The 20615-nt window shown below is 39.4% G+C and overlaps 1 protein-coding gene across 1 annotated transcript; it reads left to right on the forward strand.

Annotated features, from left to right (window-relative positions):
• The first annotated feature begins 531 nt into the window (after positions 1–531).
• Positions 532–18862, forward strand: pggt1b (protein geranylgeranyltransferase type I, beta subunit). The gene is made up of 9 exons (XM_088336080.1): positions 532–672; positions 1014–1132; positions 2016–2080; positions 3733–3884; positions 3970–4102; positions 4515–4560; positions 5353–5537; positions 6399–6507; positions 11803–18862. Exons 1-9 carry the CDS (start codon positions 545–547, stop codon positions 11943–11945), a joined length of 1080 nt encoding a protein of 359 aa, XP_088192206.1. The 5' UTR covers positions 532–544; the 3' UTR covers positions 11946–18862.
• The last annotated feature ends 1753 nt before the right edge of the window (positions 18863–20615 follow it).

Genomic DNA, 20615 nt, shown 5'->3' on the forward strand with positions numbered 1-20615 from the left:
ATGGGTGTTTTTTTTTTACTGAAATTATTGCTTTTTAACCACACGTACCTTTAAGCAGCTGACATCACAGACACTGTCACTAGCTGTATTAGCTTTTACAAATCTCATTGACATGCCTTGCTCACTTAAGACATTAAAAAAATGAAAACATTCACAGCAAAGATTTTTCCCCAAGTGTTGCTTTTCTTTGATTTTCGGCTGTCGTCAGCCTGAAATGAGCAACTTATTTAGCTTTATCTGTTAGCATTGTCTAGCATTGTTTTAGGGTTCGCTAGCTGCGCCGAGCACATTAGTAACTAGCATTAGCATTTTTTTTCAACAATCAATCAGTCTGGCCCTTGGCTTAAAGGAAAATATTTGATTTGGCCCTCCGTCCATTTGACTTTGAAATCCTTGGAATCGAACAATCATAACTTGAAGGGGGAACACGGACAAAGTATATTTGGCGAATACGCACAGAGCACTGCAATTTAACACTTTTATTTTGAAATCAAATACACCGGAACTAGTCGTAGTATGCCGGATGCGAAGCCGAGAATCAAAGATGGCAGAAGAGGAAAACATCACGGAAGACCTAGAAGAACTCGAATTTCTTCGAGATCGACATGTCCGCTTCTTTCAAAGGACACTGCAGGTTCTACCCGAGAGATATGCCTCTCTCGAAACAACCAGGTAAGCAACGAGTGGAGCTTTGTCCTTCACGCGACGGCCAAATCAAATTGCTAATTGAAGCTCCTGCTCAAATTAGCATGCGTGCTAACATCAGCTAGTGAAGTTATGACTCTATGGGGAACTTGTTACACCACTATTACACGTGCTTTCAATTCGAGTTATTAGTATTTTTTGTAACATGACTAAAGCGTAACTTAAATCTTAACAATATTGTTTTTTTCCATTGAGTCGAGAGCAGTCTGACGGTATTTCATCATAAGTATTTGACAACTCAGCCTTTTTTGTCTGTTACCCATTATTGTGTTAAGTTTTTACCACAATGTTGGTACATTTTTTTGCAGGCTGACCATCATATTTTTCGCCCTCTCTGGTTTGGATGTTTTGGATTCTCTGGAAGTCATTGATAGCAACAACATGATTGAGTGGATCTATTCTTTGCAGGTTTTACCTGCTGACGACCGTGAGTAAAGTTAACTGCCTAGAAGCTGCAGACTATATCAAAAAATGTCGTGGTTGCAAAAATGCAATTTCCATTTTGAGTTTGCTCCTGGGGTTACAAATAAAAAATAATAATGTATTGTGTACTGCAGCCAGTAGATGGCAGCAGTGTTTTTTGTTTGCTGCGTCTATCCTGTGATATGAAGAATTAAATGCCTAAATAAATACCTACACATGAATGCTATTTGGTAAATCATATGATACTTTAATAAATTACATCAATGCAATTAATTTATATGTTACATGCTTTGTCATTTATTTTGTAATGTATTGATTAAGGTGTTTATTTTGTTACATATTTTGACGTGTATTTTGTCATGATTTTTTTTCATAACTCCAATTGCTGAAAAGCTCAGGCAACTGGGCCACCTTCTCATTTAAATATTATTTTCTTGTGACAAAATACAAGAAAAAAATACTTGACAAAAGACATGACCCAATCGTCAAGTCATGTTTATTTGTACAGTATAGCCCTTAATCACAAGGAGTCTCAAAAGCCTGCACAGACCACAGATTATTGCTATCCACGGACTATTATTACATTGAAATAATTAACTGATATAAGTCCAAAAGATGGATCTGAAAATAAATAAATGGTGACAGAAATGCAATATGCCAATATAAATGACAAAATGAATAAATAAATGAACACATTTCATCGCTGTCAGATATTTAGGGATTACATAATTTATACGTTTGTTTTTTATAGCGTATATCGATGTAGGTGTTTATTTATACATGTATTTCTACATATGGCAGAATTTGTCCTCCATACTTAGTGATTGAGAACCGATTTATATTTTATAAATAATGTTTTACTTCTTTACTGAATATCTTTTTTTCAGAATCCAACCTTAGCAAGTGTGGTTTTCGAGGATCGTCACATATCGGAGTCCCTTACACCACAAAGGTAGATTTTCTAGGAATTGCAATGGTCACGTAAATAACATTCACAGATAAAAAACAATAGTTCACCACTTAAATTGTATGTTCTACAAATGGCGTCACCAAGCCCAAAAAGTCCTTTTATTATGATAAATATCATTATTATTCTTAAATAAATCTTAGATGTTAAATGTGATGGTGTATAAAAGGAATGGCGACCTTTGTTTCTGGAGTCGAGGGAGCTGGTGTTTGCACCTGCTCCTTCTGAAATTTCACCACAGCCGAGAGCCATAAACCCAGTTGAAACTCGCTCCGAGGGAGTACTCCCAACCCTTGTTATAGGTGTAGCATGAAAACGATGGTTCAAAGCCTCCGGGACGTCCATCGCTGGAAAGGGAGGAAACCTCGGAGCAACCGGGTTGGGAGCGACCGCACAGTGGAGGTGCTGAGGTGTCGCTCCCAGGCTCCCCACCCCTTTTATTGAATCTGAGGCAGTCGATCTGGGTGGACGCCTGGAACGTGACCTCTCCCTGTGCGGACTCCAGCGTACCTCTCTTATCTCGGGAGCTAACCCGGCTGGGTGTTACTCTCGCTGCCCTCTCCGAAGTTAGGAGGCAGTACTCCGGTGAGATCAGCGGTGGTGCCTACAACCACTACTGGTCTGGCCGGGGAGACGGTATCCATACCAAGGGGGTGGTTGCCCGAAGTCTGGTCCCCCAGGTTCGGGAGGTGTCACCGGTCTGTGAGCGCATTATGCGACTAAGAAATGAAAAATGAAATGAAATGATCTGCATTTATATAGCGCTTTTCAAGTCAAGACTTCCCAAAGCGCTTTACAGTGTGCTTCGCATTTCTTAATAACGGCCGTGCAGCCATGTAAGGCGCTAACCTGCATATTGGGGGTATTAGGGTTCAGTGTCTTACCCAAGGACACTTCGATGGGGCGGCACTTGTCTGGGGATCATGAGATCGCAGGTTCGAATCCCGGCTCCTCTGTGTTACATGTCGAAGTGTCCTTGGGTAAGACACTGAACCCCTAATGCCCCCAATAAGCAGGTTAGCGCCTTACATGGCTGCACGGACGCTATTGGGAAATATGAAGCACACTGTAAAGCGCTCTGGGAAGTCATTGACTTGAAAAGCGCTTTATAAATGCAGCCCCTTGCCCACTCCGTGGGGAATGTCTCTCTCGTTGCAGTGCCCTAGCGGCGTGTACTCCCATACCTGTCCTGATGGATGGGGTTTATTTCGACTCATTTTTTGTAAAGGAATTTGTCAGTTTTAAGATTTTTTTTTTCAAAATAAGTGCTTCAAAGTAAAATGGATGCTTTCCTGATTAATATTTTTTTCTAACTAATTATTTGAATTTGAGACTTTTTTTTGTTGTATGTTACACATTTCCACCCAACTGTCACTGGTAGTTTTCCACCCAAACTTCCCAAAACTCACTTATTAAAAGGGTGTGTCTTCTTTCACTCATAATTATGGCAGAAATTGCTTCAATGTTCCCCATCAGCCTTCTATGTTGCTGAACTAAAAGAGAGGACAAAACTCATAAAACAATAACAAATTGAATTTTCTATTGCAAAATGTGTGGACTATTGCCTCTTCCTCTTTTTATTGCTTCTTATCAAAGCATTTATGAGTCTCGCCATAATCATTATTTAAATTGTTTAGGGACCGGGAGTGCTTCATCCTTACGACAGCGGTCACGTTGCTATGACTTACACAGGATTGTGCTCTCTTCTCATACTGGGAGATGACCTTAGTCGGGTCAACAAGCAGGCATGCCTGGCCGGGCTCAGGGCCCTGCAACTAGATGATGGCAGGTTGGTATGCTTACATGTCATGTGTTACATGGGTATGACAATGGTACTCAATGACTACCATCCTCACACGTCCTGCTCCCTGCAGTTTCTACGCAGTTCCAGAAGGTAGTGAAAACGATATCCGTTTTATCTACTGCGCAGCCAGTATCTGTTACATGCTAAACGACTGGTCGGGCATGGACATCCAAAAGGCCATCGAGTATATCCGTGGAAGCTTGGTAAGAAGATGAACACTGTGCAACATCCTTTGCTGTCTGGTAATCCTGGAAGGGGGATACCACATGTGCGGTCCCTTCTCAAGGTTTCTTCATTTTCCTCATGTCGAGGTTTTGAGTTTGAGTCATGTTGGTTCCCGATCAGGGGATGGTGTGATAATAGTCTGAAAAAAATAGTCTGTGTAATTAATTATTATTTTCATAAAAAGTATGAATATACTGTTGTTGTTTTTGCAAATTGTGTATTGAGTAAATGTATTTTTAAAAACAACGAAAAATGATAATGCATATAGAGAAAAAATCTGTTAATAAATAAACCGATAATTTGTTGGGAATTGATAACTTAATTATATTACTAAAACCACTGATCATTAGACATGAAAACGCAACATTCTTTTCTTTTCCCTGCCATTAGTCCTACGATGGCGGTTTTGGCCAAGGAGCTGGACGAGAATCACATGGTGAGTGAATCTTTCACATTTAAACATTTTTTTTGTTTGAGGATGTCAGGGGTTTATACTTAACCCCTTTCTACAATATTTGTACTTACTAACTTGTACTGGCAGAACGTCGGTCCAGTTATACTGTATTACAATTCTGTGGTGTTGTGTTTAAGTATTCATATTTTTTCTTTCTAAGTCTTTGTCTTGTGCGTGTAAATACTCCAGTACGCTGAAAACAGGCATGCACCAATGTTCTTCTCTGTGCTCTGAGATTGCCCTGTTGACCGGTCTTTGGTTGTGGGATAATCAATTGAATTGGGGGAAAAACAAAAGCCGCCAGTAATTCCAGTTGGTTGTTGTAAATTAATAACTGGGAAAGAAAATAAGATGTAAATTTTCCACAATTACTCCACACAGGAGAAATTTAAGAAAGTAAGCTGGGGCATAGTCAGTAGTTTTTACGTCAAGCACCATTTTTCATTTAAAAATGAATTGCGTGAAATGTAGAACGTGCCAATATGATTTAGGGTTGATAGCAGTAACTGGTTTATGGGATAATCATTAATTTTCAGTTATGTCGTCCGTATTAATCAATGCAAGACTGAAAACCCAGGGTACAAATATGCACTACTGAGAATACAGTTAAAAGTAAGCAATCTACAATCGACTTCTACACTGGGTTTCCTTGTTAGAATCACAAGTGAGCCTAAAGTATTATTTGTTAGGAATCTGCTGGGCACATTTTGTTTATCATAAAACTGAAGATGAAATGAAGCCTTTTCATCATTCCTTTCATCTTTGTGTCCGCAGGTGGCTGGACGTACTGTGCCATTGCCTCTTTGTGTCTGATGGGCCGTTTGGAGGAAGCGCTAAGTCGGCGGGAATTGGACAGGATCCGCCGGTGGTGCATCATGAGGCAGCAAAGTGGCTTCCATGGTCGCCCCAACAAGCCAGTTGACACCTGCTACTCTTTCTGGGTGGGAGCAACACTTGAGGTATGTGCCCAATCTTGACTAAAGAATTAAAATGTGCTTAAATGTTTATACGTTTTTCACACTACAGTAATCTGTTGCTGTATTGCGATTTACTTATCGCGGTGTCGCTTATCGCAGATTTTCATTGTGCATTGTGTTCCACATTCAGATGGGTTAAACAGTTACCCCATTCTGTTTTGCTTGCCTGCACGTCAATGTAATTGCGATCTGAGTTGTAAGCGTACTTAAAACAGATTGACGAACCTACATTATGTATCAAATGAATAAAGCACAGTACTTTTTTGTTAAACAAATACATGAGCCTGTAAATTGGGTTTGCTCTTGAGTTTCTAGTATAATAGAGTATTTTCTTGTGGGTTTTGACCTTTGCGGGACCTTTTTAGAACATCAGCTCAGTGATAAACGAGCGATTACTTTATAGATAAAGTTTGGTGCCTTTAACCGTGTGCATTTAAACATACTCCTATAACAATGTTTGTTAATTGAAGATTTCGAGAAAAGAATAGCAGTCTATAGTTTTCCCGTATTTAGGGCAGTAAGGGCAATTTTTGATTAATACAAAGCAAGCAATATTACACAACGCACTTTTGGACTTATTCAGTCCATGCATTTGGGTCAAAATATTCCAGCCTTTTGCACATGATCTAAAAATAAACAGCTCATTTAAAAAACAGCAATGAGTAAGCCTTAAATGCATCAACGCTCCATCAAGTCAATCTAGCAAATGTGTGAATATTTAGGTCACAGCTATGCCCGAGGTGCAATGGCTTTATTTTTATTGTAATTCAAAAAGTGTTTGGCTCCTTTTTTTTACTCTAAAAATGTTTTCTGTTGTCATTACACCATGTTTTGCCATTTCAGCTACTAGATGTATTCCAGTACACCGACTTTGACCAGAACAGGACTTTCATTTTATCAACGCAAGATCGATTGGTTGGCGGCTTTGCCAAGTGGCCTGACAGCCATCCAGGTATGTGTTTGTGAAGTATCACAATTAGTTTTGGAAAGCCTTCTTGTTGGCGAGTTTCCTTTGAAAATCACCTCTTGTAATCTGAAACGTTGAGCAGTGCTGGCTTGTTTTTCTGAGTGTGTATCTGTCCTTTAAATATGTAATGAATAAAGGCAGGATAGAATTGCTCACATTACAAAGGCAGGTAAACTAAAGTGGCTGCTCTATTCATTAACTGCACAAGTAGACTAAAGAAATGTGAAACTTTAAAAAGATTAAAGTTAGTTTAAGAGACAGTCACTGCAAATTATAATGGAGTAGAGATTACCCTATGCATTTGGATTTTTGATTAAATGTTTGGTCAAATACTGCTATGAATAATTTGTTTGTGGACTGTCAAATCATTAATCTATGGCAGTGGACACAATCCAATTGGGGCCCTCCAGAGTCTGAGTGCTATTGGGCCGCATCAGGTTTTTTTTTTAAAGAAAAGCTCTGATAAAAATACACTTATTATGTCACAAAATAATACGTATAAGCAAAAAAATAAAAGTACGAACTATTAATGAAAAAAAGCGATAAGAAAGAAATGAATAATGACACAGGAAATACGAAAGAAAAAAAATCTGATCATATCCAAATTCATATGCGATTACCAACAGTATTTAAACGTTAACTCTCCATACACCAACAAAACTCTTAACATAATTTGTTCTGAACATGGCTTCTTACAAAATGATTTATTGTATCATAAAAATGTATCAGCAGTTGAGTTGAGTAACAATAATTACATAGTGATAAAAATACTAATAAATGTGACCCGATTTGAAAAAAAACATGCAATACCGAGGGAAGAATTACTGTCAGATATTTGTACCTTTTTTTTTACCTGACTTCAAAAGGCTGGTGACTACAGTAATCCCTCTGTTATCGCGGTTAATGGGGACCAAAACCACCCGCGATAAGTGAAAATCCGCGAAGTAGCGGCGCACCTTAAAAAAAAAAAATATATATATATTTTTGTATTTTTATTTTCTTAAAATAGTAATTTTTAGACCTGGTTAATGGGGAGCAAAACCACCCGCAAAAAGTGAAAATCTGCGAAGTAGCGACGCCCCTTCAAAAAAAAAAAATCTCATCTCATTATCTGCACCGCTTATCCTTATTAGGGTCGCGGGGGGCCTGGAGCCCATCCCAGCAATCTCCGGGCAGTGGGCAGGGGACACCCTAAACTGGTTGCCAGCCAATCGCAGCTGCAAATCACATTAGTTCTCGCAGCTAGCTGCGTTCTTCATCGATGCACTAGCCGAGTGATCCACCGCTAACAGTCGTACAGCTGGGCGATTTTACGTCCACCCGGGACGATCGGAGACAAATTCACGACAGGGTTTTTACCGCGGGTGCCGTTCGGTCGCTCCCGCGAGCGATCCCCTAACACGCAGCGCGGGTACTTTGGGCGCGATACGCACGACACAGTTACAGGAGTGCTGCGCACGTGCTCCGCCTTTCGCCCGCCGCGCGCGGACGGCCGCCTGTCGTCGCGCCGCGCTACTGGGGTCGTCGGACGAGCCCGCCGCCTTTTTTCGCGTCGCGCCGTGTGACGCCACGTCCGCCGAACGCGCTGCGTCGCGCAGCCCAGGAGTGACCCCCGCCGCCCCCCCCTGTCCCGTCCCGTCCCATCCAGCCGGCCGCCTTATCCCGCGTCCGCTGACGTTCCGCCGAAAAAACCCGCAAAAAGTGAAAATCTGCGAAGCAGCGACGCCCCTTCAATATTTTTTATTTTATTATTATTTTTTTTAACCATTACAGACCGCGAAGCTCTGAAGCCGCGAACGTCGAACCGCGAAGTAGCGAGGTCCCACTGTATTCTTCTTTACTCTGGTAAAGAAAACATTCGACCACCTCTTAAAGGGATACCCAAATTCTAAAACCTGCAAAATGTGAAAAAATAATACATGTTTTTCTTTGGCATATTCCAATTATTTTACAAGATAATGCATTTGAGGAGACCCTGTCTTGTCATTTACTTCCTGAACTGTGACGTCATCAGAGTGACATCAGCACGCCTGCAAGACAGTCGCCATATTAGGTTACCTGTTAATAACTCAAATAGGTTACGAAGGTTTAAAGCCAAGTTTTGGTAGTTTTTGTTTAGTATACCTAGGCCTTGTGTCACAGGTTCGTGCAGCAATGGTACAACAAATGGTGAGCCGCCATAATGGGGCGAACGGGCAAAATAACACACCGAGAGATAACGGGGGCCAACCCAGCCAGCAACAAAAAATGGACACAGCGTCTAGCTGGCTGCAAAAGAGGGCTAACTGGGAAAAACAGGAGGCTGGCTCACCAAAAGCATGCAGTAAGCAGCCAATATAACGGGGAGACAACAAAAAACACCGTAGCAGCAAATAGGAACTTAGCGGGAAGTAACCAAATAATCATGCCAGGCTATCCGGCTGCTAAAGAGGGCTAACCAAGACGTTCGGCAGGAAAGTGAGCTTGTCTGACCTTAAACATGCAGTCAGCAGCCAGCAGCCAGGCTACCCGCAAACCAACAACAAACTTGAAATAAACTGGGGAAAAACAATAGGACAAGGCCAGCTAGCTTGCTACCCGAGTGCAAAGGGGGCTAACCTGGATCAAACAAAACTGGAAGCCTTCGGCAACCCCGATGCTAACGGAGGGCTATCAGGACAATATTGTGCCAATTACAAAATGCACGGCGAAAAACACAATGGAAAAGCCACAATCGCCTACCTATACAGTGGCGAAAGCAAAAAAATGAACATACATTGTAACGGCGGCAGGTAAACTTACTTCACCCAGATTTTCGAGACAGTGACAAAGTATGCAAAGTTCCAATTTCTCCAAGCAGATTTGAATGCTAAGCAATCACTGTTCAACGAGACGGGCAATTGTTAAGAGTCTTGTTTTATTCCGGCAACGTCAAAGTTCTAAAGCATATGACTCAAATCTCTCAACTTTTGGACTACATTTCATGAATCCATCGGCACGTGGAATACTTTGCATCATATTGGCCCGTTTGTGGGGAGGAACACTAAACGTTCCATGCCTAAATGAAAATAAAAAGGCTTTTATAATCCCCTTAACCTCCCAAAAATGACCTGCCTTCTTTTGTTGTTGCCCTGCTCCTGTGAGCTGCAATGAATAATTCAAAAGATGTTAGTCTGTGACCCCGGTCCTCAGGGATCTGTGTAAAAGCTGTAGAGGCCCATAAATGGCATAGTAATTGAATTATAATGAAATGACAGATTATTGGAAGGTCACGTCATATATACCACCAGATATGTGCATTGGACCTGCAGGAGCAATGAATACATTTGTCTTGTGGTTATATGAGGATTAATTCATTCATAATGGCATTTCTTTTCTTACTATAGTCTACATTTAAAAAGATTTGATGTTATGTTTTGGAACATTTTGCGTTTAAAATTAGTCAACCATTTGAGACAGCTAAAAAAAACTAGGATATTGCAAAACAAGACAACCTGTGTTTTTAATAACCTCACTTTTTAACAAGAAGCTGTTTTTCAAGTAGTGATCGATTCTTTTTACTTATTAAACCTTTCAATATCTGACTTAATGACACTTATTTTAACGTAAATGCATTAAATCTACAGTAAGGAATTGGGTTAAATACATTTAAAATAAAATAATTTATTTCATAAAACTTAAAAGGGCATTATGATATCTGGTTTCACCACTAAAATCATTTTAGCAACAATTAAAATGTTACCTACAAGAGGGCACTTGAGGGCCTCTGTAGATATTTCTCAAAGGCAGAACAGTTATTGTATGCAGTATAATTTTACAACAGTTTAAACAGGGGTACTTCATTTTTTACAAAACGTTATCATAAACAAAAATCTTTATTGAAGTAATCAGAACACATTTCATATTTGCAGACAATTATTGTCCAAAGCAAAAACAAAAGAGGATTTGCTGAGAGCGTTCAAAAGTTGGCGTCCGAGCTGCGCTTCTCTTTTTTCTCCTTTTAAGCAACAAACAAATCTCATGTTAATCACGAGGGCACTCAAAGACCACTTTATATGTATCACAATGGCAAAACAGTTATTCTATCCAGTTAAACTTAATTGTAACCATGCATTTCCCATTTTATACGCCATAGTTTTCAGCACACGAGGCGCACCAAAATATAAATCGCACTTTCAAATTTCTGGCCAATTTGTGGCTTTTAGTTGAGCCTTTTAGTCAGGAAAATACTGTAACCATCATTTTCATTTAATGAAACTATATTCATCTATTACCTAAATAGATTTCAAGAAATAATGTGAACCCTTTTTGATAAAAAATAAAAATAAATATGCTGGTAATGTGATGTTCAAGTTAGTTTACCGGTAATTAGTAATTATGGGCGCCCAAATAGTAATGATTTATTATCTGTGCCCACTGTTTCCCTGCCCAGGTTAACAAGCAATTGTTTCCACCTAAAGGTTGACCTCAATTGTGAGGGTCTCTATACAGGGGTTCTTAAAAGGCATTGAATGATTTATTCTACGAATAAGGCTTTAATTGGCATTAAAATTTCTAAATCCCATTTTCAAAAGTATAAAAATGTGAACACATTAATAAGATTTATAACTAACTAAAATGATTCGGTAAGACTTTTGAATTGTCGTTTTCAAATATTCACGGTTTTACTTTCGTGGCAACAGCGCTTGACCACAATAACGGAACGATCAGAACAGTGATGTGGTTTCAGTCGGGCCTTTCTGAGCAGACACATGTCTCAGGTTTACCCACAATACACATAGAAACTTTGGACAGAGACGTTTAGTTTAGACCATGGGAAAGTGTAGATTTAATGAGAAGTGACTGTCCGACAAACCTTTTTAACCATGGCTCAAAGCTGTGCCAGGTCATGTGTATGAGGCACGATATATCATGTTACAGAAATATCATAGTTTTTTTGGGGGGGGATTGTTTTTTTTTTTTTTTTGACTTGGTCTTAAATTTGATTTAAAAGGTTATTAAAAAAGTCTCAAAAAGTCTTGAATTTATCTTGCCTTAAGATGTAGGAACCCTGCTATATTTAGTGAATATTTTCAAGTATAAACCATACAGAATTCCTTAAGCAGATGCTATTGGGAACAACAGGAAACTTGGTTACAGCATCAGACTTGCTTTAGCACTGTTAACCGATTTGATGCACTGACCTGACACAAGCAGATGTTTCTGCTCCAACACAGTAAATGTTCAACATCACTGACCCTGTTTTCTCTCATTCATCCTTTGATGCGGCCCTCTTTATCCCTCCCTTTCTTTGCCCACCAGACCCTCTGCATGCATACTTGGGCCTATGCGGTCTGTCTCTGATCGGAGAGCCCAGCCTGAGGAAAGTCCACCCGGCTCTCAACATTACCCAGAGGGCTTTTAAACGCCTTCACCAGTTGCAGCAGACATGGAGGGCACAATAGCGGCAACTGTGGCTGACAGAAGCAACCGGCAGGTCAAATCCAAGGCGACTGGGCTCTTTTTGGCACCAAGCAACCTTTTGTTTGAGGACTTAGCAGTCTACAGCTGCGTTGCAACTCATAGCCTTGCTTTGGCTCTTCTTGAAAGCTGCCTTTTGGTCAACAGACTGCAACCTGAAGTGAGAAAAAAAATATGTGCCAGAAATCGAGAGAGACCTGACAACATTCCAGGTGCCAAATTTTCTTACATAGTTAAGAAAACATCAAGGTAAAAGATCTGCACAATATTTTTAATATGGACCACACATAATCACTCATTTAGAAATGGAACTGAAATTCTACAGAATCAATTGAAACTCTGCATCTAATGGACACAACAGTCAAAGATCATCAAGGATTACCTGAAGTTTCTCCACTGTTCAGGTCATAATTTGGAATCATACACAAAAAGCTGCACGAGCCTTTACTGTATAGTTAGCCTGCCTCACAGTTCAGATATCCTGGGTCGGACTCCATACCTTGGCCTTTCTGTGTGGGTTTTGCATGCTCTTCCCATCCTGATTCAGAATATTTATTGTCATTGTTAAAAAGACTGACAATACTTCATTTGGAGCATCCCTCATCCAATGATTATAAGAATATAAAATAATCTACAGTATAAATGTCCTGAAAAAATATCCATAAATAACTCAAAACCCATAGATGACCCAATGTAAACATTAAAAGTGCCGACATGGTACCATAAAAACGTAACGGCAGCATAAGTCAATTTTAAGTCCAGTGCCCCTCCCTGAATTGTTCTTTTTACCTACCACTTTTTAAAATATTGCCTAGTACAATGAACAGGACGTCAAAATTGTCACCGAGAATGTTTTGTCCGTGTGAAGAGTTTCTTTGTGGCCTGCAATCGGCTGGCAGTGTTAAACGTATTACTGAAAAACAGTACTTTTAATTAGTTACAGTTTCTAGTTACTTCATTGAAAAAGTAACTCAGTTTCCCCCCAGATTACTGATACCCAAAAGAACTGCCTTACCATATACACTCGTATTGAAGCCAAACCCTTAAAACCTCTCGAAAATAGCCACATATTAAAAGAAATATAAGTAATCTTTTACACTAATCTGTGGAATCGGTGAACCTTTCATGTTTTTCTGTCTTTTGCCATCTTGAGAGTTTGCAATTGGAACACTTTGCCTAGAGACTCCATGTATTTTGTCTCTGGGTTTCAAACCACTCGAAGATTTCCTTCTCCTTTTCTGGGAATTTTCCAAGATGTTTTACTTTTTCTTCCAAGCATGGTGAATTGCAAAAACAATTTTACAATCAAAAGGCCAAAATTCAGCAAACCGTTATCGTAGAGTAACGCACCATTTTGTTATTCCAGTTGAGTTACAAAATTTAATGAATAAAGTGTTCCAGTACTCGTTACAGAGAAAAGTAATTGGGCTCCCGATATTGTAACATGTTAGTTTCAACACTGTTGGCTGGCAACCAGATATGGGTGAACCCCTCCACACCTAGTTTATGAACCCAGCTGGAATTAGCTCTGGCAGTCAGCAATTGTCATTTGGATAAACAATTTACAAATTGTAAGCATGGATAGATTGAAAGTCTAAAAACAATCCTCCTCATCAAGCTATATCTTTCGAGCCTTTTCAAATGCTCTACAGTTTGCTTCCATCTAGCCCCGTACGTTTGATGTTTTGAGACCTACCCCTCAAATCCCACTGGTTCCTTCTCCACATCCTCCCTTTGGCAAAGTTTACCGATGTGGAGGTTTGATGGTGTAGCTTAGTAACAACGGTATACCCAGTGGAGTAGAGGCCAAGAACTACCCTTGGGGGCACGGTCCTTATTTGGCTTTTGAAAACAAGTCTGTAACAAAAGAACTAGGGAAAGTATCAATAGAATGGAACCCAATGTTGATAATGTTTGATTTTCCTGCTTAAACTCATTCCAAGAACTATGTGCTAACCTGTCTTTGTAGACAGTTCTCTATACTAACGCTTGCTTAAGAGAAATGTGTGCCCTCAGGCTCTTGTTGAAAGAAGTACATGTTTTCTCAAAATCCAGTTTAAAACACTTCTGCTCTCATCGCAGCATAAAATATATATCCCTTTTGAATTGTTGTGCGTGTTAAGAGAGGTGAAAAGGAGTTGTTTTATGAAGCTTTTCAAATTTAATAATCTCTTTATCACCAACACATAATTTGCTATATCTGAAACACAATATTTCCCATTTCCAAACGCGTTTTTTGTTTTCCAAATCAGCTACTATTTGGTATTATTCTTAATCTGTCCTCACTTGGGGTTCATCAGAGCAGATTCTTCAAAGTCACTAGAAAATCCCCAAATAATCTGTGCCTTAGTTTAAGGGAAATGCACTCCATACTTTAATATTTGCCCAAAGGGAATGGCATGAACTGCTTTTCTTCTATTTTTTTTGGTTAATCATGCTTTTCACCAATTCCTTACTTGAATTGAAAAACTGGCTATCGTTAATGGCAAGAGCTCTTCAGTGGAAAAGCATAATAGTAATCTTGATTGAGTTATTTTCAACACAGGTGTTACTTGGAGCTTTTCCAATAACCCTAGTGAGTTATTCCATTATTTTTTCCAACCTAGTAAACTGTCACTTGTCCATCTCCCAACAGATTTCCAAAGCAAAATGTTGCGTAGTGAATGAAGCCCTTGACAGCAAAGGGTCACCAACCATTTTAAGGCGGAAAACTATTTTTGTGACTGACTGTTGCAAAGGACAGCCATTTTGATATACATTTCTAAAATAACCTATGCTCTTACTATTTTGCTACCAGTTTTTTTATTATTAGAGGTGAAGTCATCCTTAAAAACTTCATGTCAGAAATCAAATTTACTATAACATCTTAATGACCCATCATTGGAGAGCTATTCAGAGCCTGTCCGTGGGCCACTTAGGTGTTCTTAGGGACTACCTGATGACCGCGAGCTCCCTGTTAGAGACCCCTGCTCTACAGGCTATTGCAGGCTCATATGTTGTCGTGTCCCATTTTCTAAAAAGGAAGGTTCCACTTTACTTTAACCATTTGTGGAAGAGTAGTGAGGGTGACTGCTGAGAGTGGAGCATGATGAATAAGTAATTGGATAAATCCATTATTCATGGTTACTGGCTGGCAAGCTCCCCACTGCTCAACCAGCCTCCTTTTATACCCTTATGGACGTGCTGGAGTGTTAAAATTAGCGTTTTTTTGTCAAACTACATAGATCCCTTCAAATTGCCACATCAGTGCACAATTTATAACAGCAATGTTACTGCAAATATTTTTGACTTATTACACCAATGTCGTCATGTTTATTTGTATAGCCCTTAATCTCAAAGAGTCTCAAAGCGCTGCACAGACCACAGATTATTGCAAATCACGGACTATTATTACACCATCCCCTGATCTAAAACCTACATTAGGGCAAGGAAAAACTCAAAAACATCAACATGAGGAGAATTAAGAAACCTTGAGAGGTGATCCTCCTTCCAGGATGACCAGGCTGCAACAGATGTTGCAACAACAAATAATACACAGATATTGTGAACATAAATTATAGGTTATTTATATGCTATAGAATAGAAGTGTGTTTTAAGCCTAGATTTAAACAGTTCCACTGAGTTTGCAGATCGAAATATCAGGGGAAAGAGCATTCCACAGCACCGGGGCCCGAATGGAGAACGCTCTCGAACCTGCGGATCTCTTCTTGGCTCTTGGGATCACACGTAGACCAGCATTTTCAGAGCGAAGGCTCTGGACCATGGCATCGGGGGAAATTAAATCTGCAATGCAATCAGATACTTTACGTTTTTTGAGCTAGTTTGCAATCGTGGCACCGAGCAAATATTTATTAATTATATGTAACAAAGCTTTGTGATAGGGCTTAGAACTGTCATTGTTATAATGCTGACACATTTATGAGGTTAATTCTAAAAGCTAAATGTAAGATCACAGAGGGAAAATGTTAGATGGCAGTGTTTACAGTCAGTGTAAAATGAGCTTAAGTGTTAATGTGGTAAACATTTAACTGGTAATATGAGATTAAATTATATCTACAGTAGGACTGTCCCAATTCTAGATTTTTAATTTCGATGCAATTCTATACATGTCAACCTCAGCCAAAGGCCCCCCTTATTAATGATTCCAACTACCATTATTTAGTGATAATAAACCTTACAAACAAGACAAGGCACGTAATTACTCACAGCAAGATAAATAATGTAGAATAAAAACACAGAATTTGTGTAAGCAAGTTTAATTATTGTTTACCAAATAAACAACACAATTATTTCAGCATCTTTATTACTTCTGTCTCACTTGCAGTAAATTTCATGTTTCTTTTAATACGTAGCAACACCGGATTTCACAGACTTTGTTTTCATTAGCAATCTTCGATGACGTCGTCTGCTACCAGATTAGTCGAAATGGGCAAATTAAGATCGTTTTATCCCCCCAAAAAAGTAATCCCTGTACAAACATAGTTTGACGCCATACTCAATTTGAAATGTTCAAAAATGTACAAAATACGGGGAAAATGTATAAATTGTATGTGAGAATTTTCATTGTAATCTGGATTTGGCAAAACATAGTTGAAATTTGGACAAGTCTGATTACCATAACCAACCTCAATCAAGCCAAGTCACATTTATTTGTACAGCCCTTGATCAATGACTGTACAGACCCACAGTTATGTTAGATACTTCACCCCTAGCTTCTCCCAGCCCCAGCTTGGGCAAAAATCCGAAATCTTGAGTCTCTCTTTTTTGTATCTTTTAGGGTTGTCCGTGACCAACACAAAAAGCTAATTCCTGCAGACTCAAAGTTGAATCATTACATACTTAAAGTCTCTGCTCTGGACACAGCTCAAACAAAGAGCTCTGATACCAGTGATTTTTAAATGACATGTGATATAATTCTTTATTCCTATTTTGTCTGGTCCTGAAGCAAGAGCAATGATCAATATTGGTTTAGGACACCCCTTGTTTAAGTTAACTCTTCTCTCCTAGCATTTTTCTCTGAAACTTAGCTAATTACTGCTCCAGTACTCTATAAAATGGCTGTTTGTAGGATTTTACCGTTATCAGATTTGTGATGTCTAAAATACTTACGCAGGAGGTACTTTTATACCTCAACAAGCAAATGATTGCCCCTGGTATTGTGGAATCCTTGACACATTGGTATTTATGACTGGTACTTCCTTCAAGGTCAAATGCTCATGGAGCCTCATCATCCTTAGCACCATGTTAGTGCCATTTATAGAAACTACGAAGGGAAGAGGGAATATTTTAACGTGTCTTTTGAAGAAGTTGAGTGCCTCTGTCACATAAAGGTTCAAAAAGAGATTTCAGTATAAGACATAACAGTAAATATTCATCTATTTTGCTTTTAAACAAGAGCCACAAAATATCAGTTTTAGCATGACATTAGAATTGGGCATGTTACTTCTTCAAGTCGGTTGTCGGCAATCACCGGGGCTATTGGTATCAGGTTGCATAGAAAGAAAATACAGAATTTATCAAAAAGAATCTTTTCAGCTAATGATTAAATCATAGTTTGATTGCGTGCTACACCTTATCTGACATTCCTGATGTCATTTAATCACCAATGGATGCATTTAGAATCAAACCCAAATCTGCAGCGGTGATGCCACCCAGTCCTAGCAATGAGCTCACTTCGAATGGAGGTTTCATGACAAAAGGCATTAGGCTTTATCTCATCCACACAGTTTTTACTCACGGTGCCACGTTGAACAACATTGTTTTGGTTGAACACTTTCCCAAAATGCACTGTTACAACGTAAAGCAATACGACATGGTACTATGAGTAAAAATAGTGTGATGTTTGGATAAAATCAAATGCCCTTTTCCATCTAGATCACCAGAAGTTTCGTGTTTGCAGAGTGGGTTTGAACAGATTGTTGTTATTGTCATTATTACTCATTTATAATTTGGCCGAGCCACAAAAATACAGTCAGACACTAACCGGTCCGCTGCACCAAAATGCTACAAGTGACGTTTGCTTTCAGCAGAAAGATTGACTTAGTCTTAAAATTTCATGCTGGTAGCTTTTAAACATAAGCGAGTGGAGAAATGTTTGTGTGTTATATCAATTAAGCTAGATCTATTTTTACTGACATGTATAGCCAACAATGGCAGTGAGCAAGTCATAATTTTGGAATATCTGCATTCATGGTTTTTGCCTTATCTTCAAGCCTTTGATGAAAAGATGTTAGAACTGATGAATGATTTCTCCTCATGTCTTATTTACATTAATCCAAAAACTTGAACATGTATATTTTTGGGGGGTCTCGAATCAGCACTGATCTGTTTCTAAAATCAAGTACCAATGCTATGCCAGAGGCAAGAGGAAATTAACTCTAATTAAGTGTTGTATTGGTGCCCGCGTCTTCTTTAGCACTAGCTTTAATATACGCCTCTTGTGACTTGTTTTAATTTGCCTCTTCACCAGTAGAGCTTGGAAACATGATTCTGGCTGATAATAAGATTCCATTTTGCGTGCATTGATCAACTTTGGATGTACTGTATTTACCCCTGCAATGCACCATTTGTTCCAGGATTCCTCTAATGAATGCATTTCTCTCAGAAAAAGATATCTGACTCAGATCCCTTTAATGCTTCACTTCCACTTAACTGCAGCTGGAATCTGCTGACGTTAAGTGATCTTGCCATACTGTTACTGCTATACATACTGTAACATGAAATGCCATTTATTTTTTGTATGCTTTGTAAAAATGTCAATAAACACTGTATATATGTACAGTACAAGCAAAGAGGTAGGATAGGATATGCAAATGTTTGTGCTGTAGTTTCAACCTCAAAAATTTTGCGGTTTCAGACTCAATGGTAAATACTGTGTCTATAATAAAATACAGAATATGGACTGGCTTGTTTTTTTTTTTTTTTTGCTTGTTTAACCTGAATATAATCTGAATATGGTCAATTTGTATTAAGTGTGAGGATAATCAAATATGTTGATGCATTTTCTTGAATGTGACCGTTTTAAAAGACTTTACCCAATTTTTTAAGAATAGAGTTGCCTTAAATGCATGCTCACCAGCCCTTGAGTTGTATGTGTCAGACTAACGCTTTTCTCCCCTTTAAAACACCTATAGTTTTTAAATATTTTTTTTTCAATGTGGTCTTGAAAAGGTCTAAAAAGTTTTAAATTTTAATGGAAAAATCCTTGGGTTACCCCGTTTTAAAAATAGAGAGCGCTATAAGTAGCTATCTACCTCCAATGTCAAAATGTTGGCGTGTATGCTATTGGCATTTGTAACAACGTACATTGTTTACAACAACATAACATGTGCCACAGGATAAACATGTAATAAATAATTCAGAAGAAAAATAAAATGAACCAATTTCAAATAAGCTATTTTTTTTTTACTGTCCAGCTGTTCATAAAAAAAGTGTTATGTTTTCTACATGGCTGGACCCAAATGCATAAATGTAAGGCGAAAGCAGTTTTACTGAGTTTATTACAAGTTGAGTGCTGGTCGGCTCAGGAAACCAATACCACAGGAACCAGATGAAATGAAATAAAATGAAATGAACTGCATTTATATAGCGCCTTTTAAGTCAAGTCTTCCCAAAGCACTTTACAGTGTGCTTCACATTTCCCAATAGCGGCCAGGCAGCCATGTAAGGCGCTAACCTGCTTATTGGGGGCATTAGGGGTTCAGTGTCTTACCTAAGGACACTTCGACATGTAACACGGAGGAGTCGGGATTCGAACTGTGATCTCTTGATCCCAAGACGAGCGCTCTACCTCCTGAGCCACTGCCGCCAGATCTGGGAAGATAAGCAACACGTAAGAATAAAACTCACAGAAAGAAAATCTTACTCAGAGCTGTAGTTCAAGTTCGGGATTCTAAATACCGTCAGAACAAAATTCACCAGCACCTTCTGCTTCGAAGGCCCAGCTTCGATAGTGGGTTGATGAGCTGATGAGAGGCAAGTGTCTCGTTTGCAGCAGCCAGCAACGCCCCATGCCTGCACTGCAAAGAGAAGCACCACATAAACACAAACCCAACAAACATGACAGTACCCCCTTCCCCACAACGCGCATCACCCGGCGCTCCAGGCTTTTCAAGGTGAACAGAATAAAAATCAGAAATTAAAGCGGGGTCCAAAATAAAAGAATGAGGGACCCACGAACGCGTCTCCAGCCCATAACCCTCCCAGTCAACCAGAAACTGGAGGCCTCGGCTGCGCTGCCAGACATTCATCAGTTGACGGACCGTATACAGCGGGTGACTCTCGACAATAAGGGGGTACGGAGGGGACTTGGAGGAGGACAAAGTCCTGGCAGAATCAGCTTCATGAGAAATACATGAAACATGGGATGAACATTGAGAGAGGGAGGTAATATCAGCCTTACCACAGAAGGGTTGATCACACGCTCCATTTTGAACGGTCCCACAAGCTAGGTGCTAACTTCCTCAATTTGCACGGCACAGGGAGACCCCGGGTCTAGTGGTAGACCATCTGACCCGGCTGGTACACATGTAAATCACAAATACATTTGTGGCTCTGCAAAATACATGGTTCACAGCGGATTCTTCTTTTAATGGTACTGAAGAAATTAGAAAATTGGTTCTGAATTTCCTTTAAAGGTGTACAAACCCTTGACC

The sequence above is a fragment of the Urocampus carinirostris genome, chromosome 5, assembly GCF_059441175.1.
Source record: "Urocampus carinirostris isolate Australia breed hairy pipefish chromosome 5, RoL_Ucar_1.0, whole genome shotgun sequence".
Taxonomy (NCBI): domain Eukaryota; kingdom Metazoa; phylum Chordata; class Actinopteri; order Syngnathiformes; family Syngnathidae; genus Urocampus; species Urocampus carinirostris.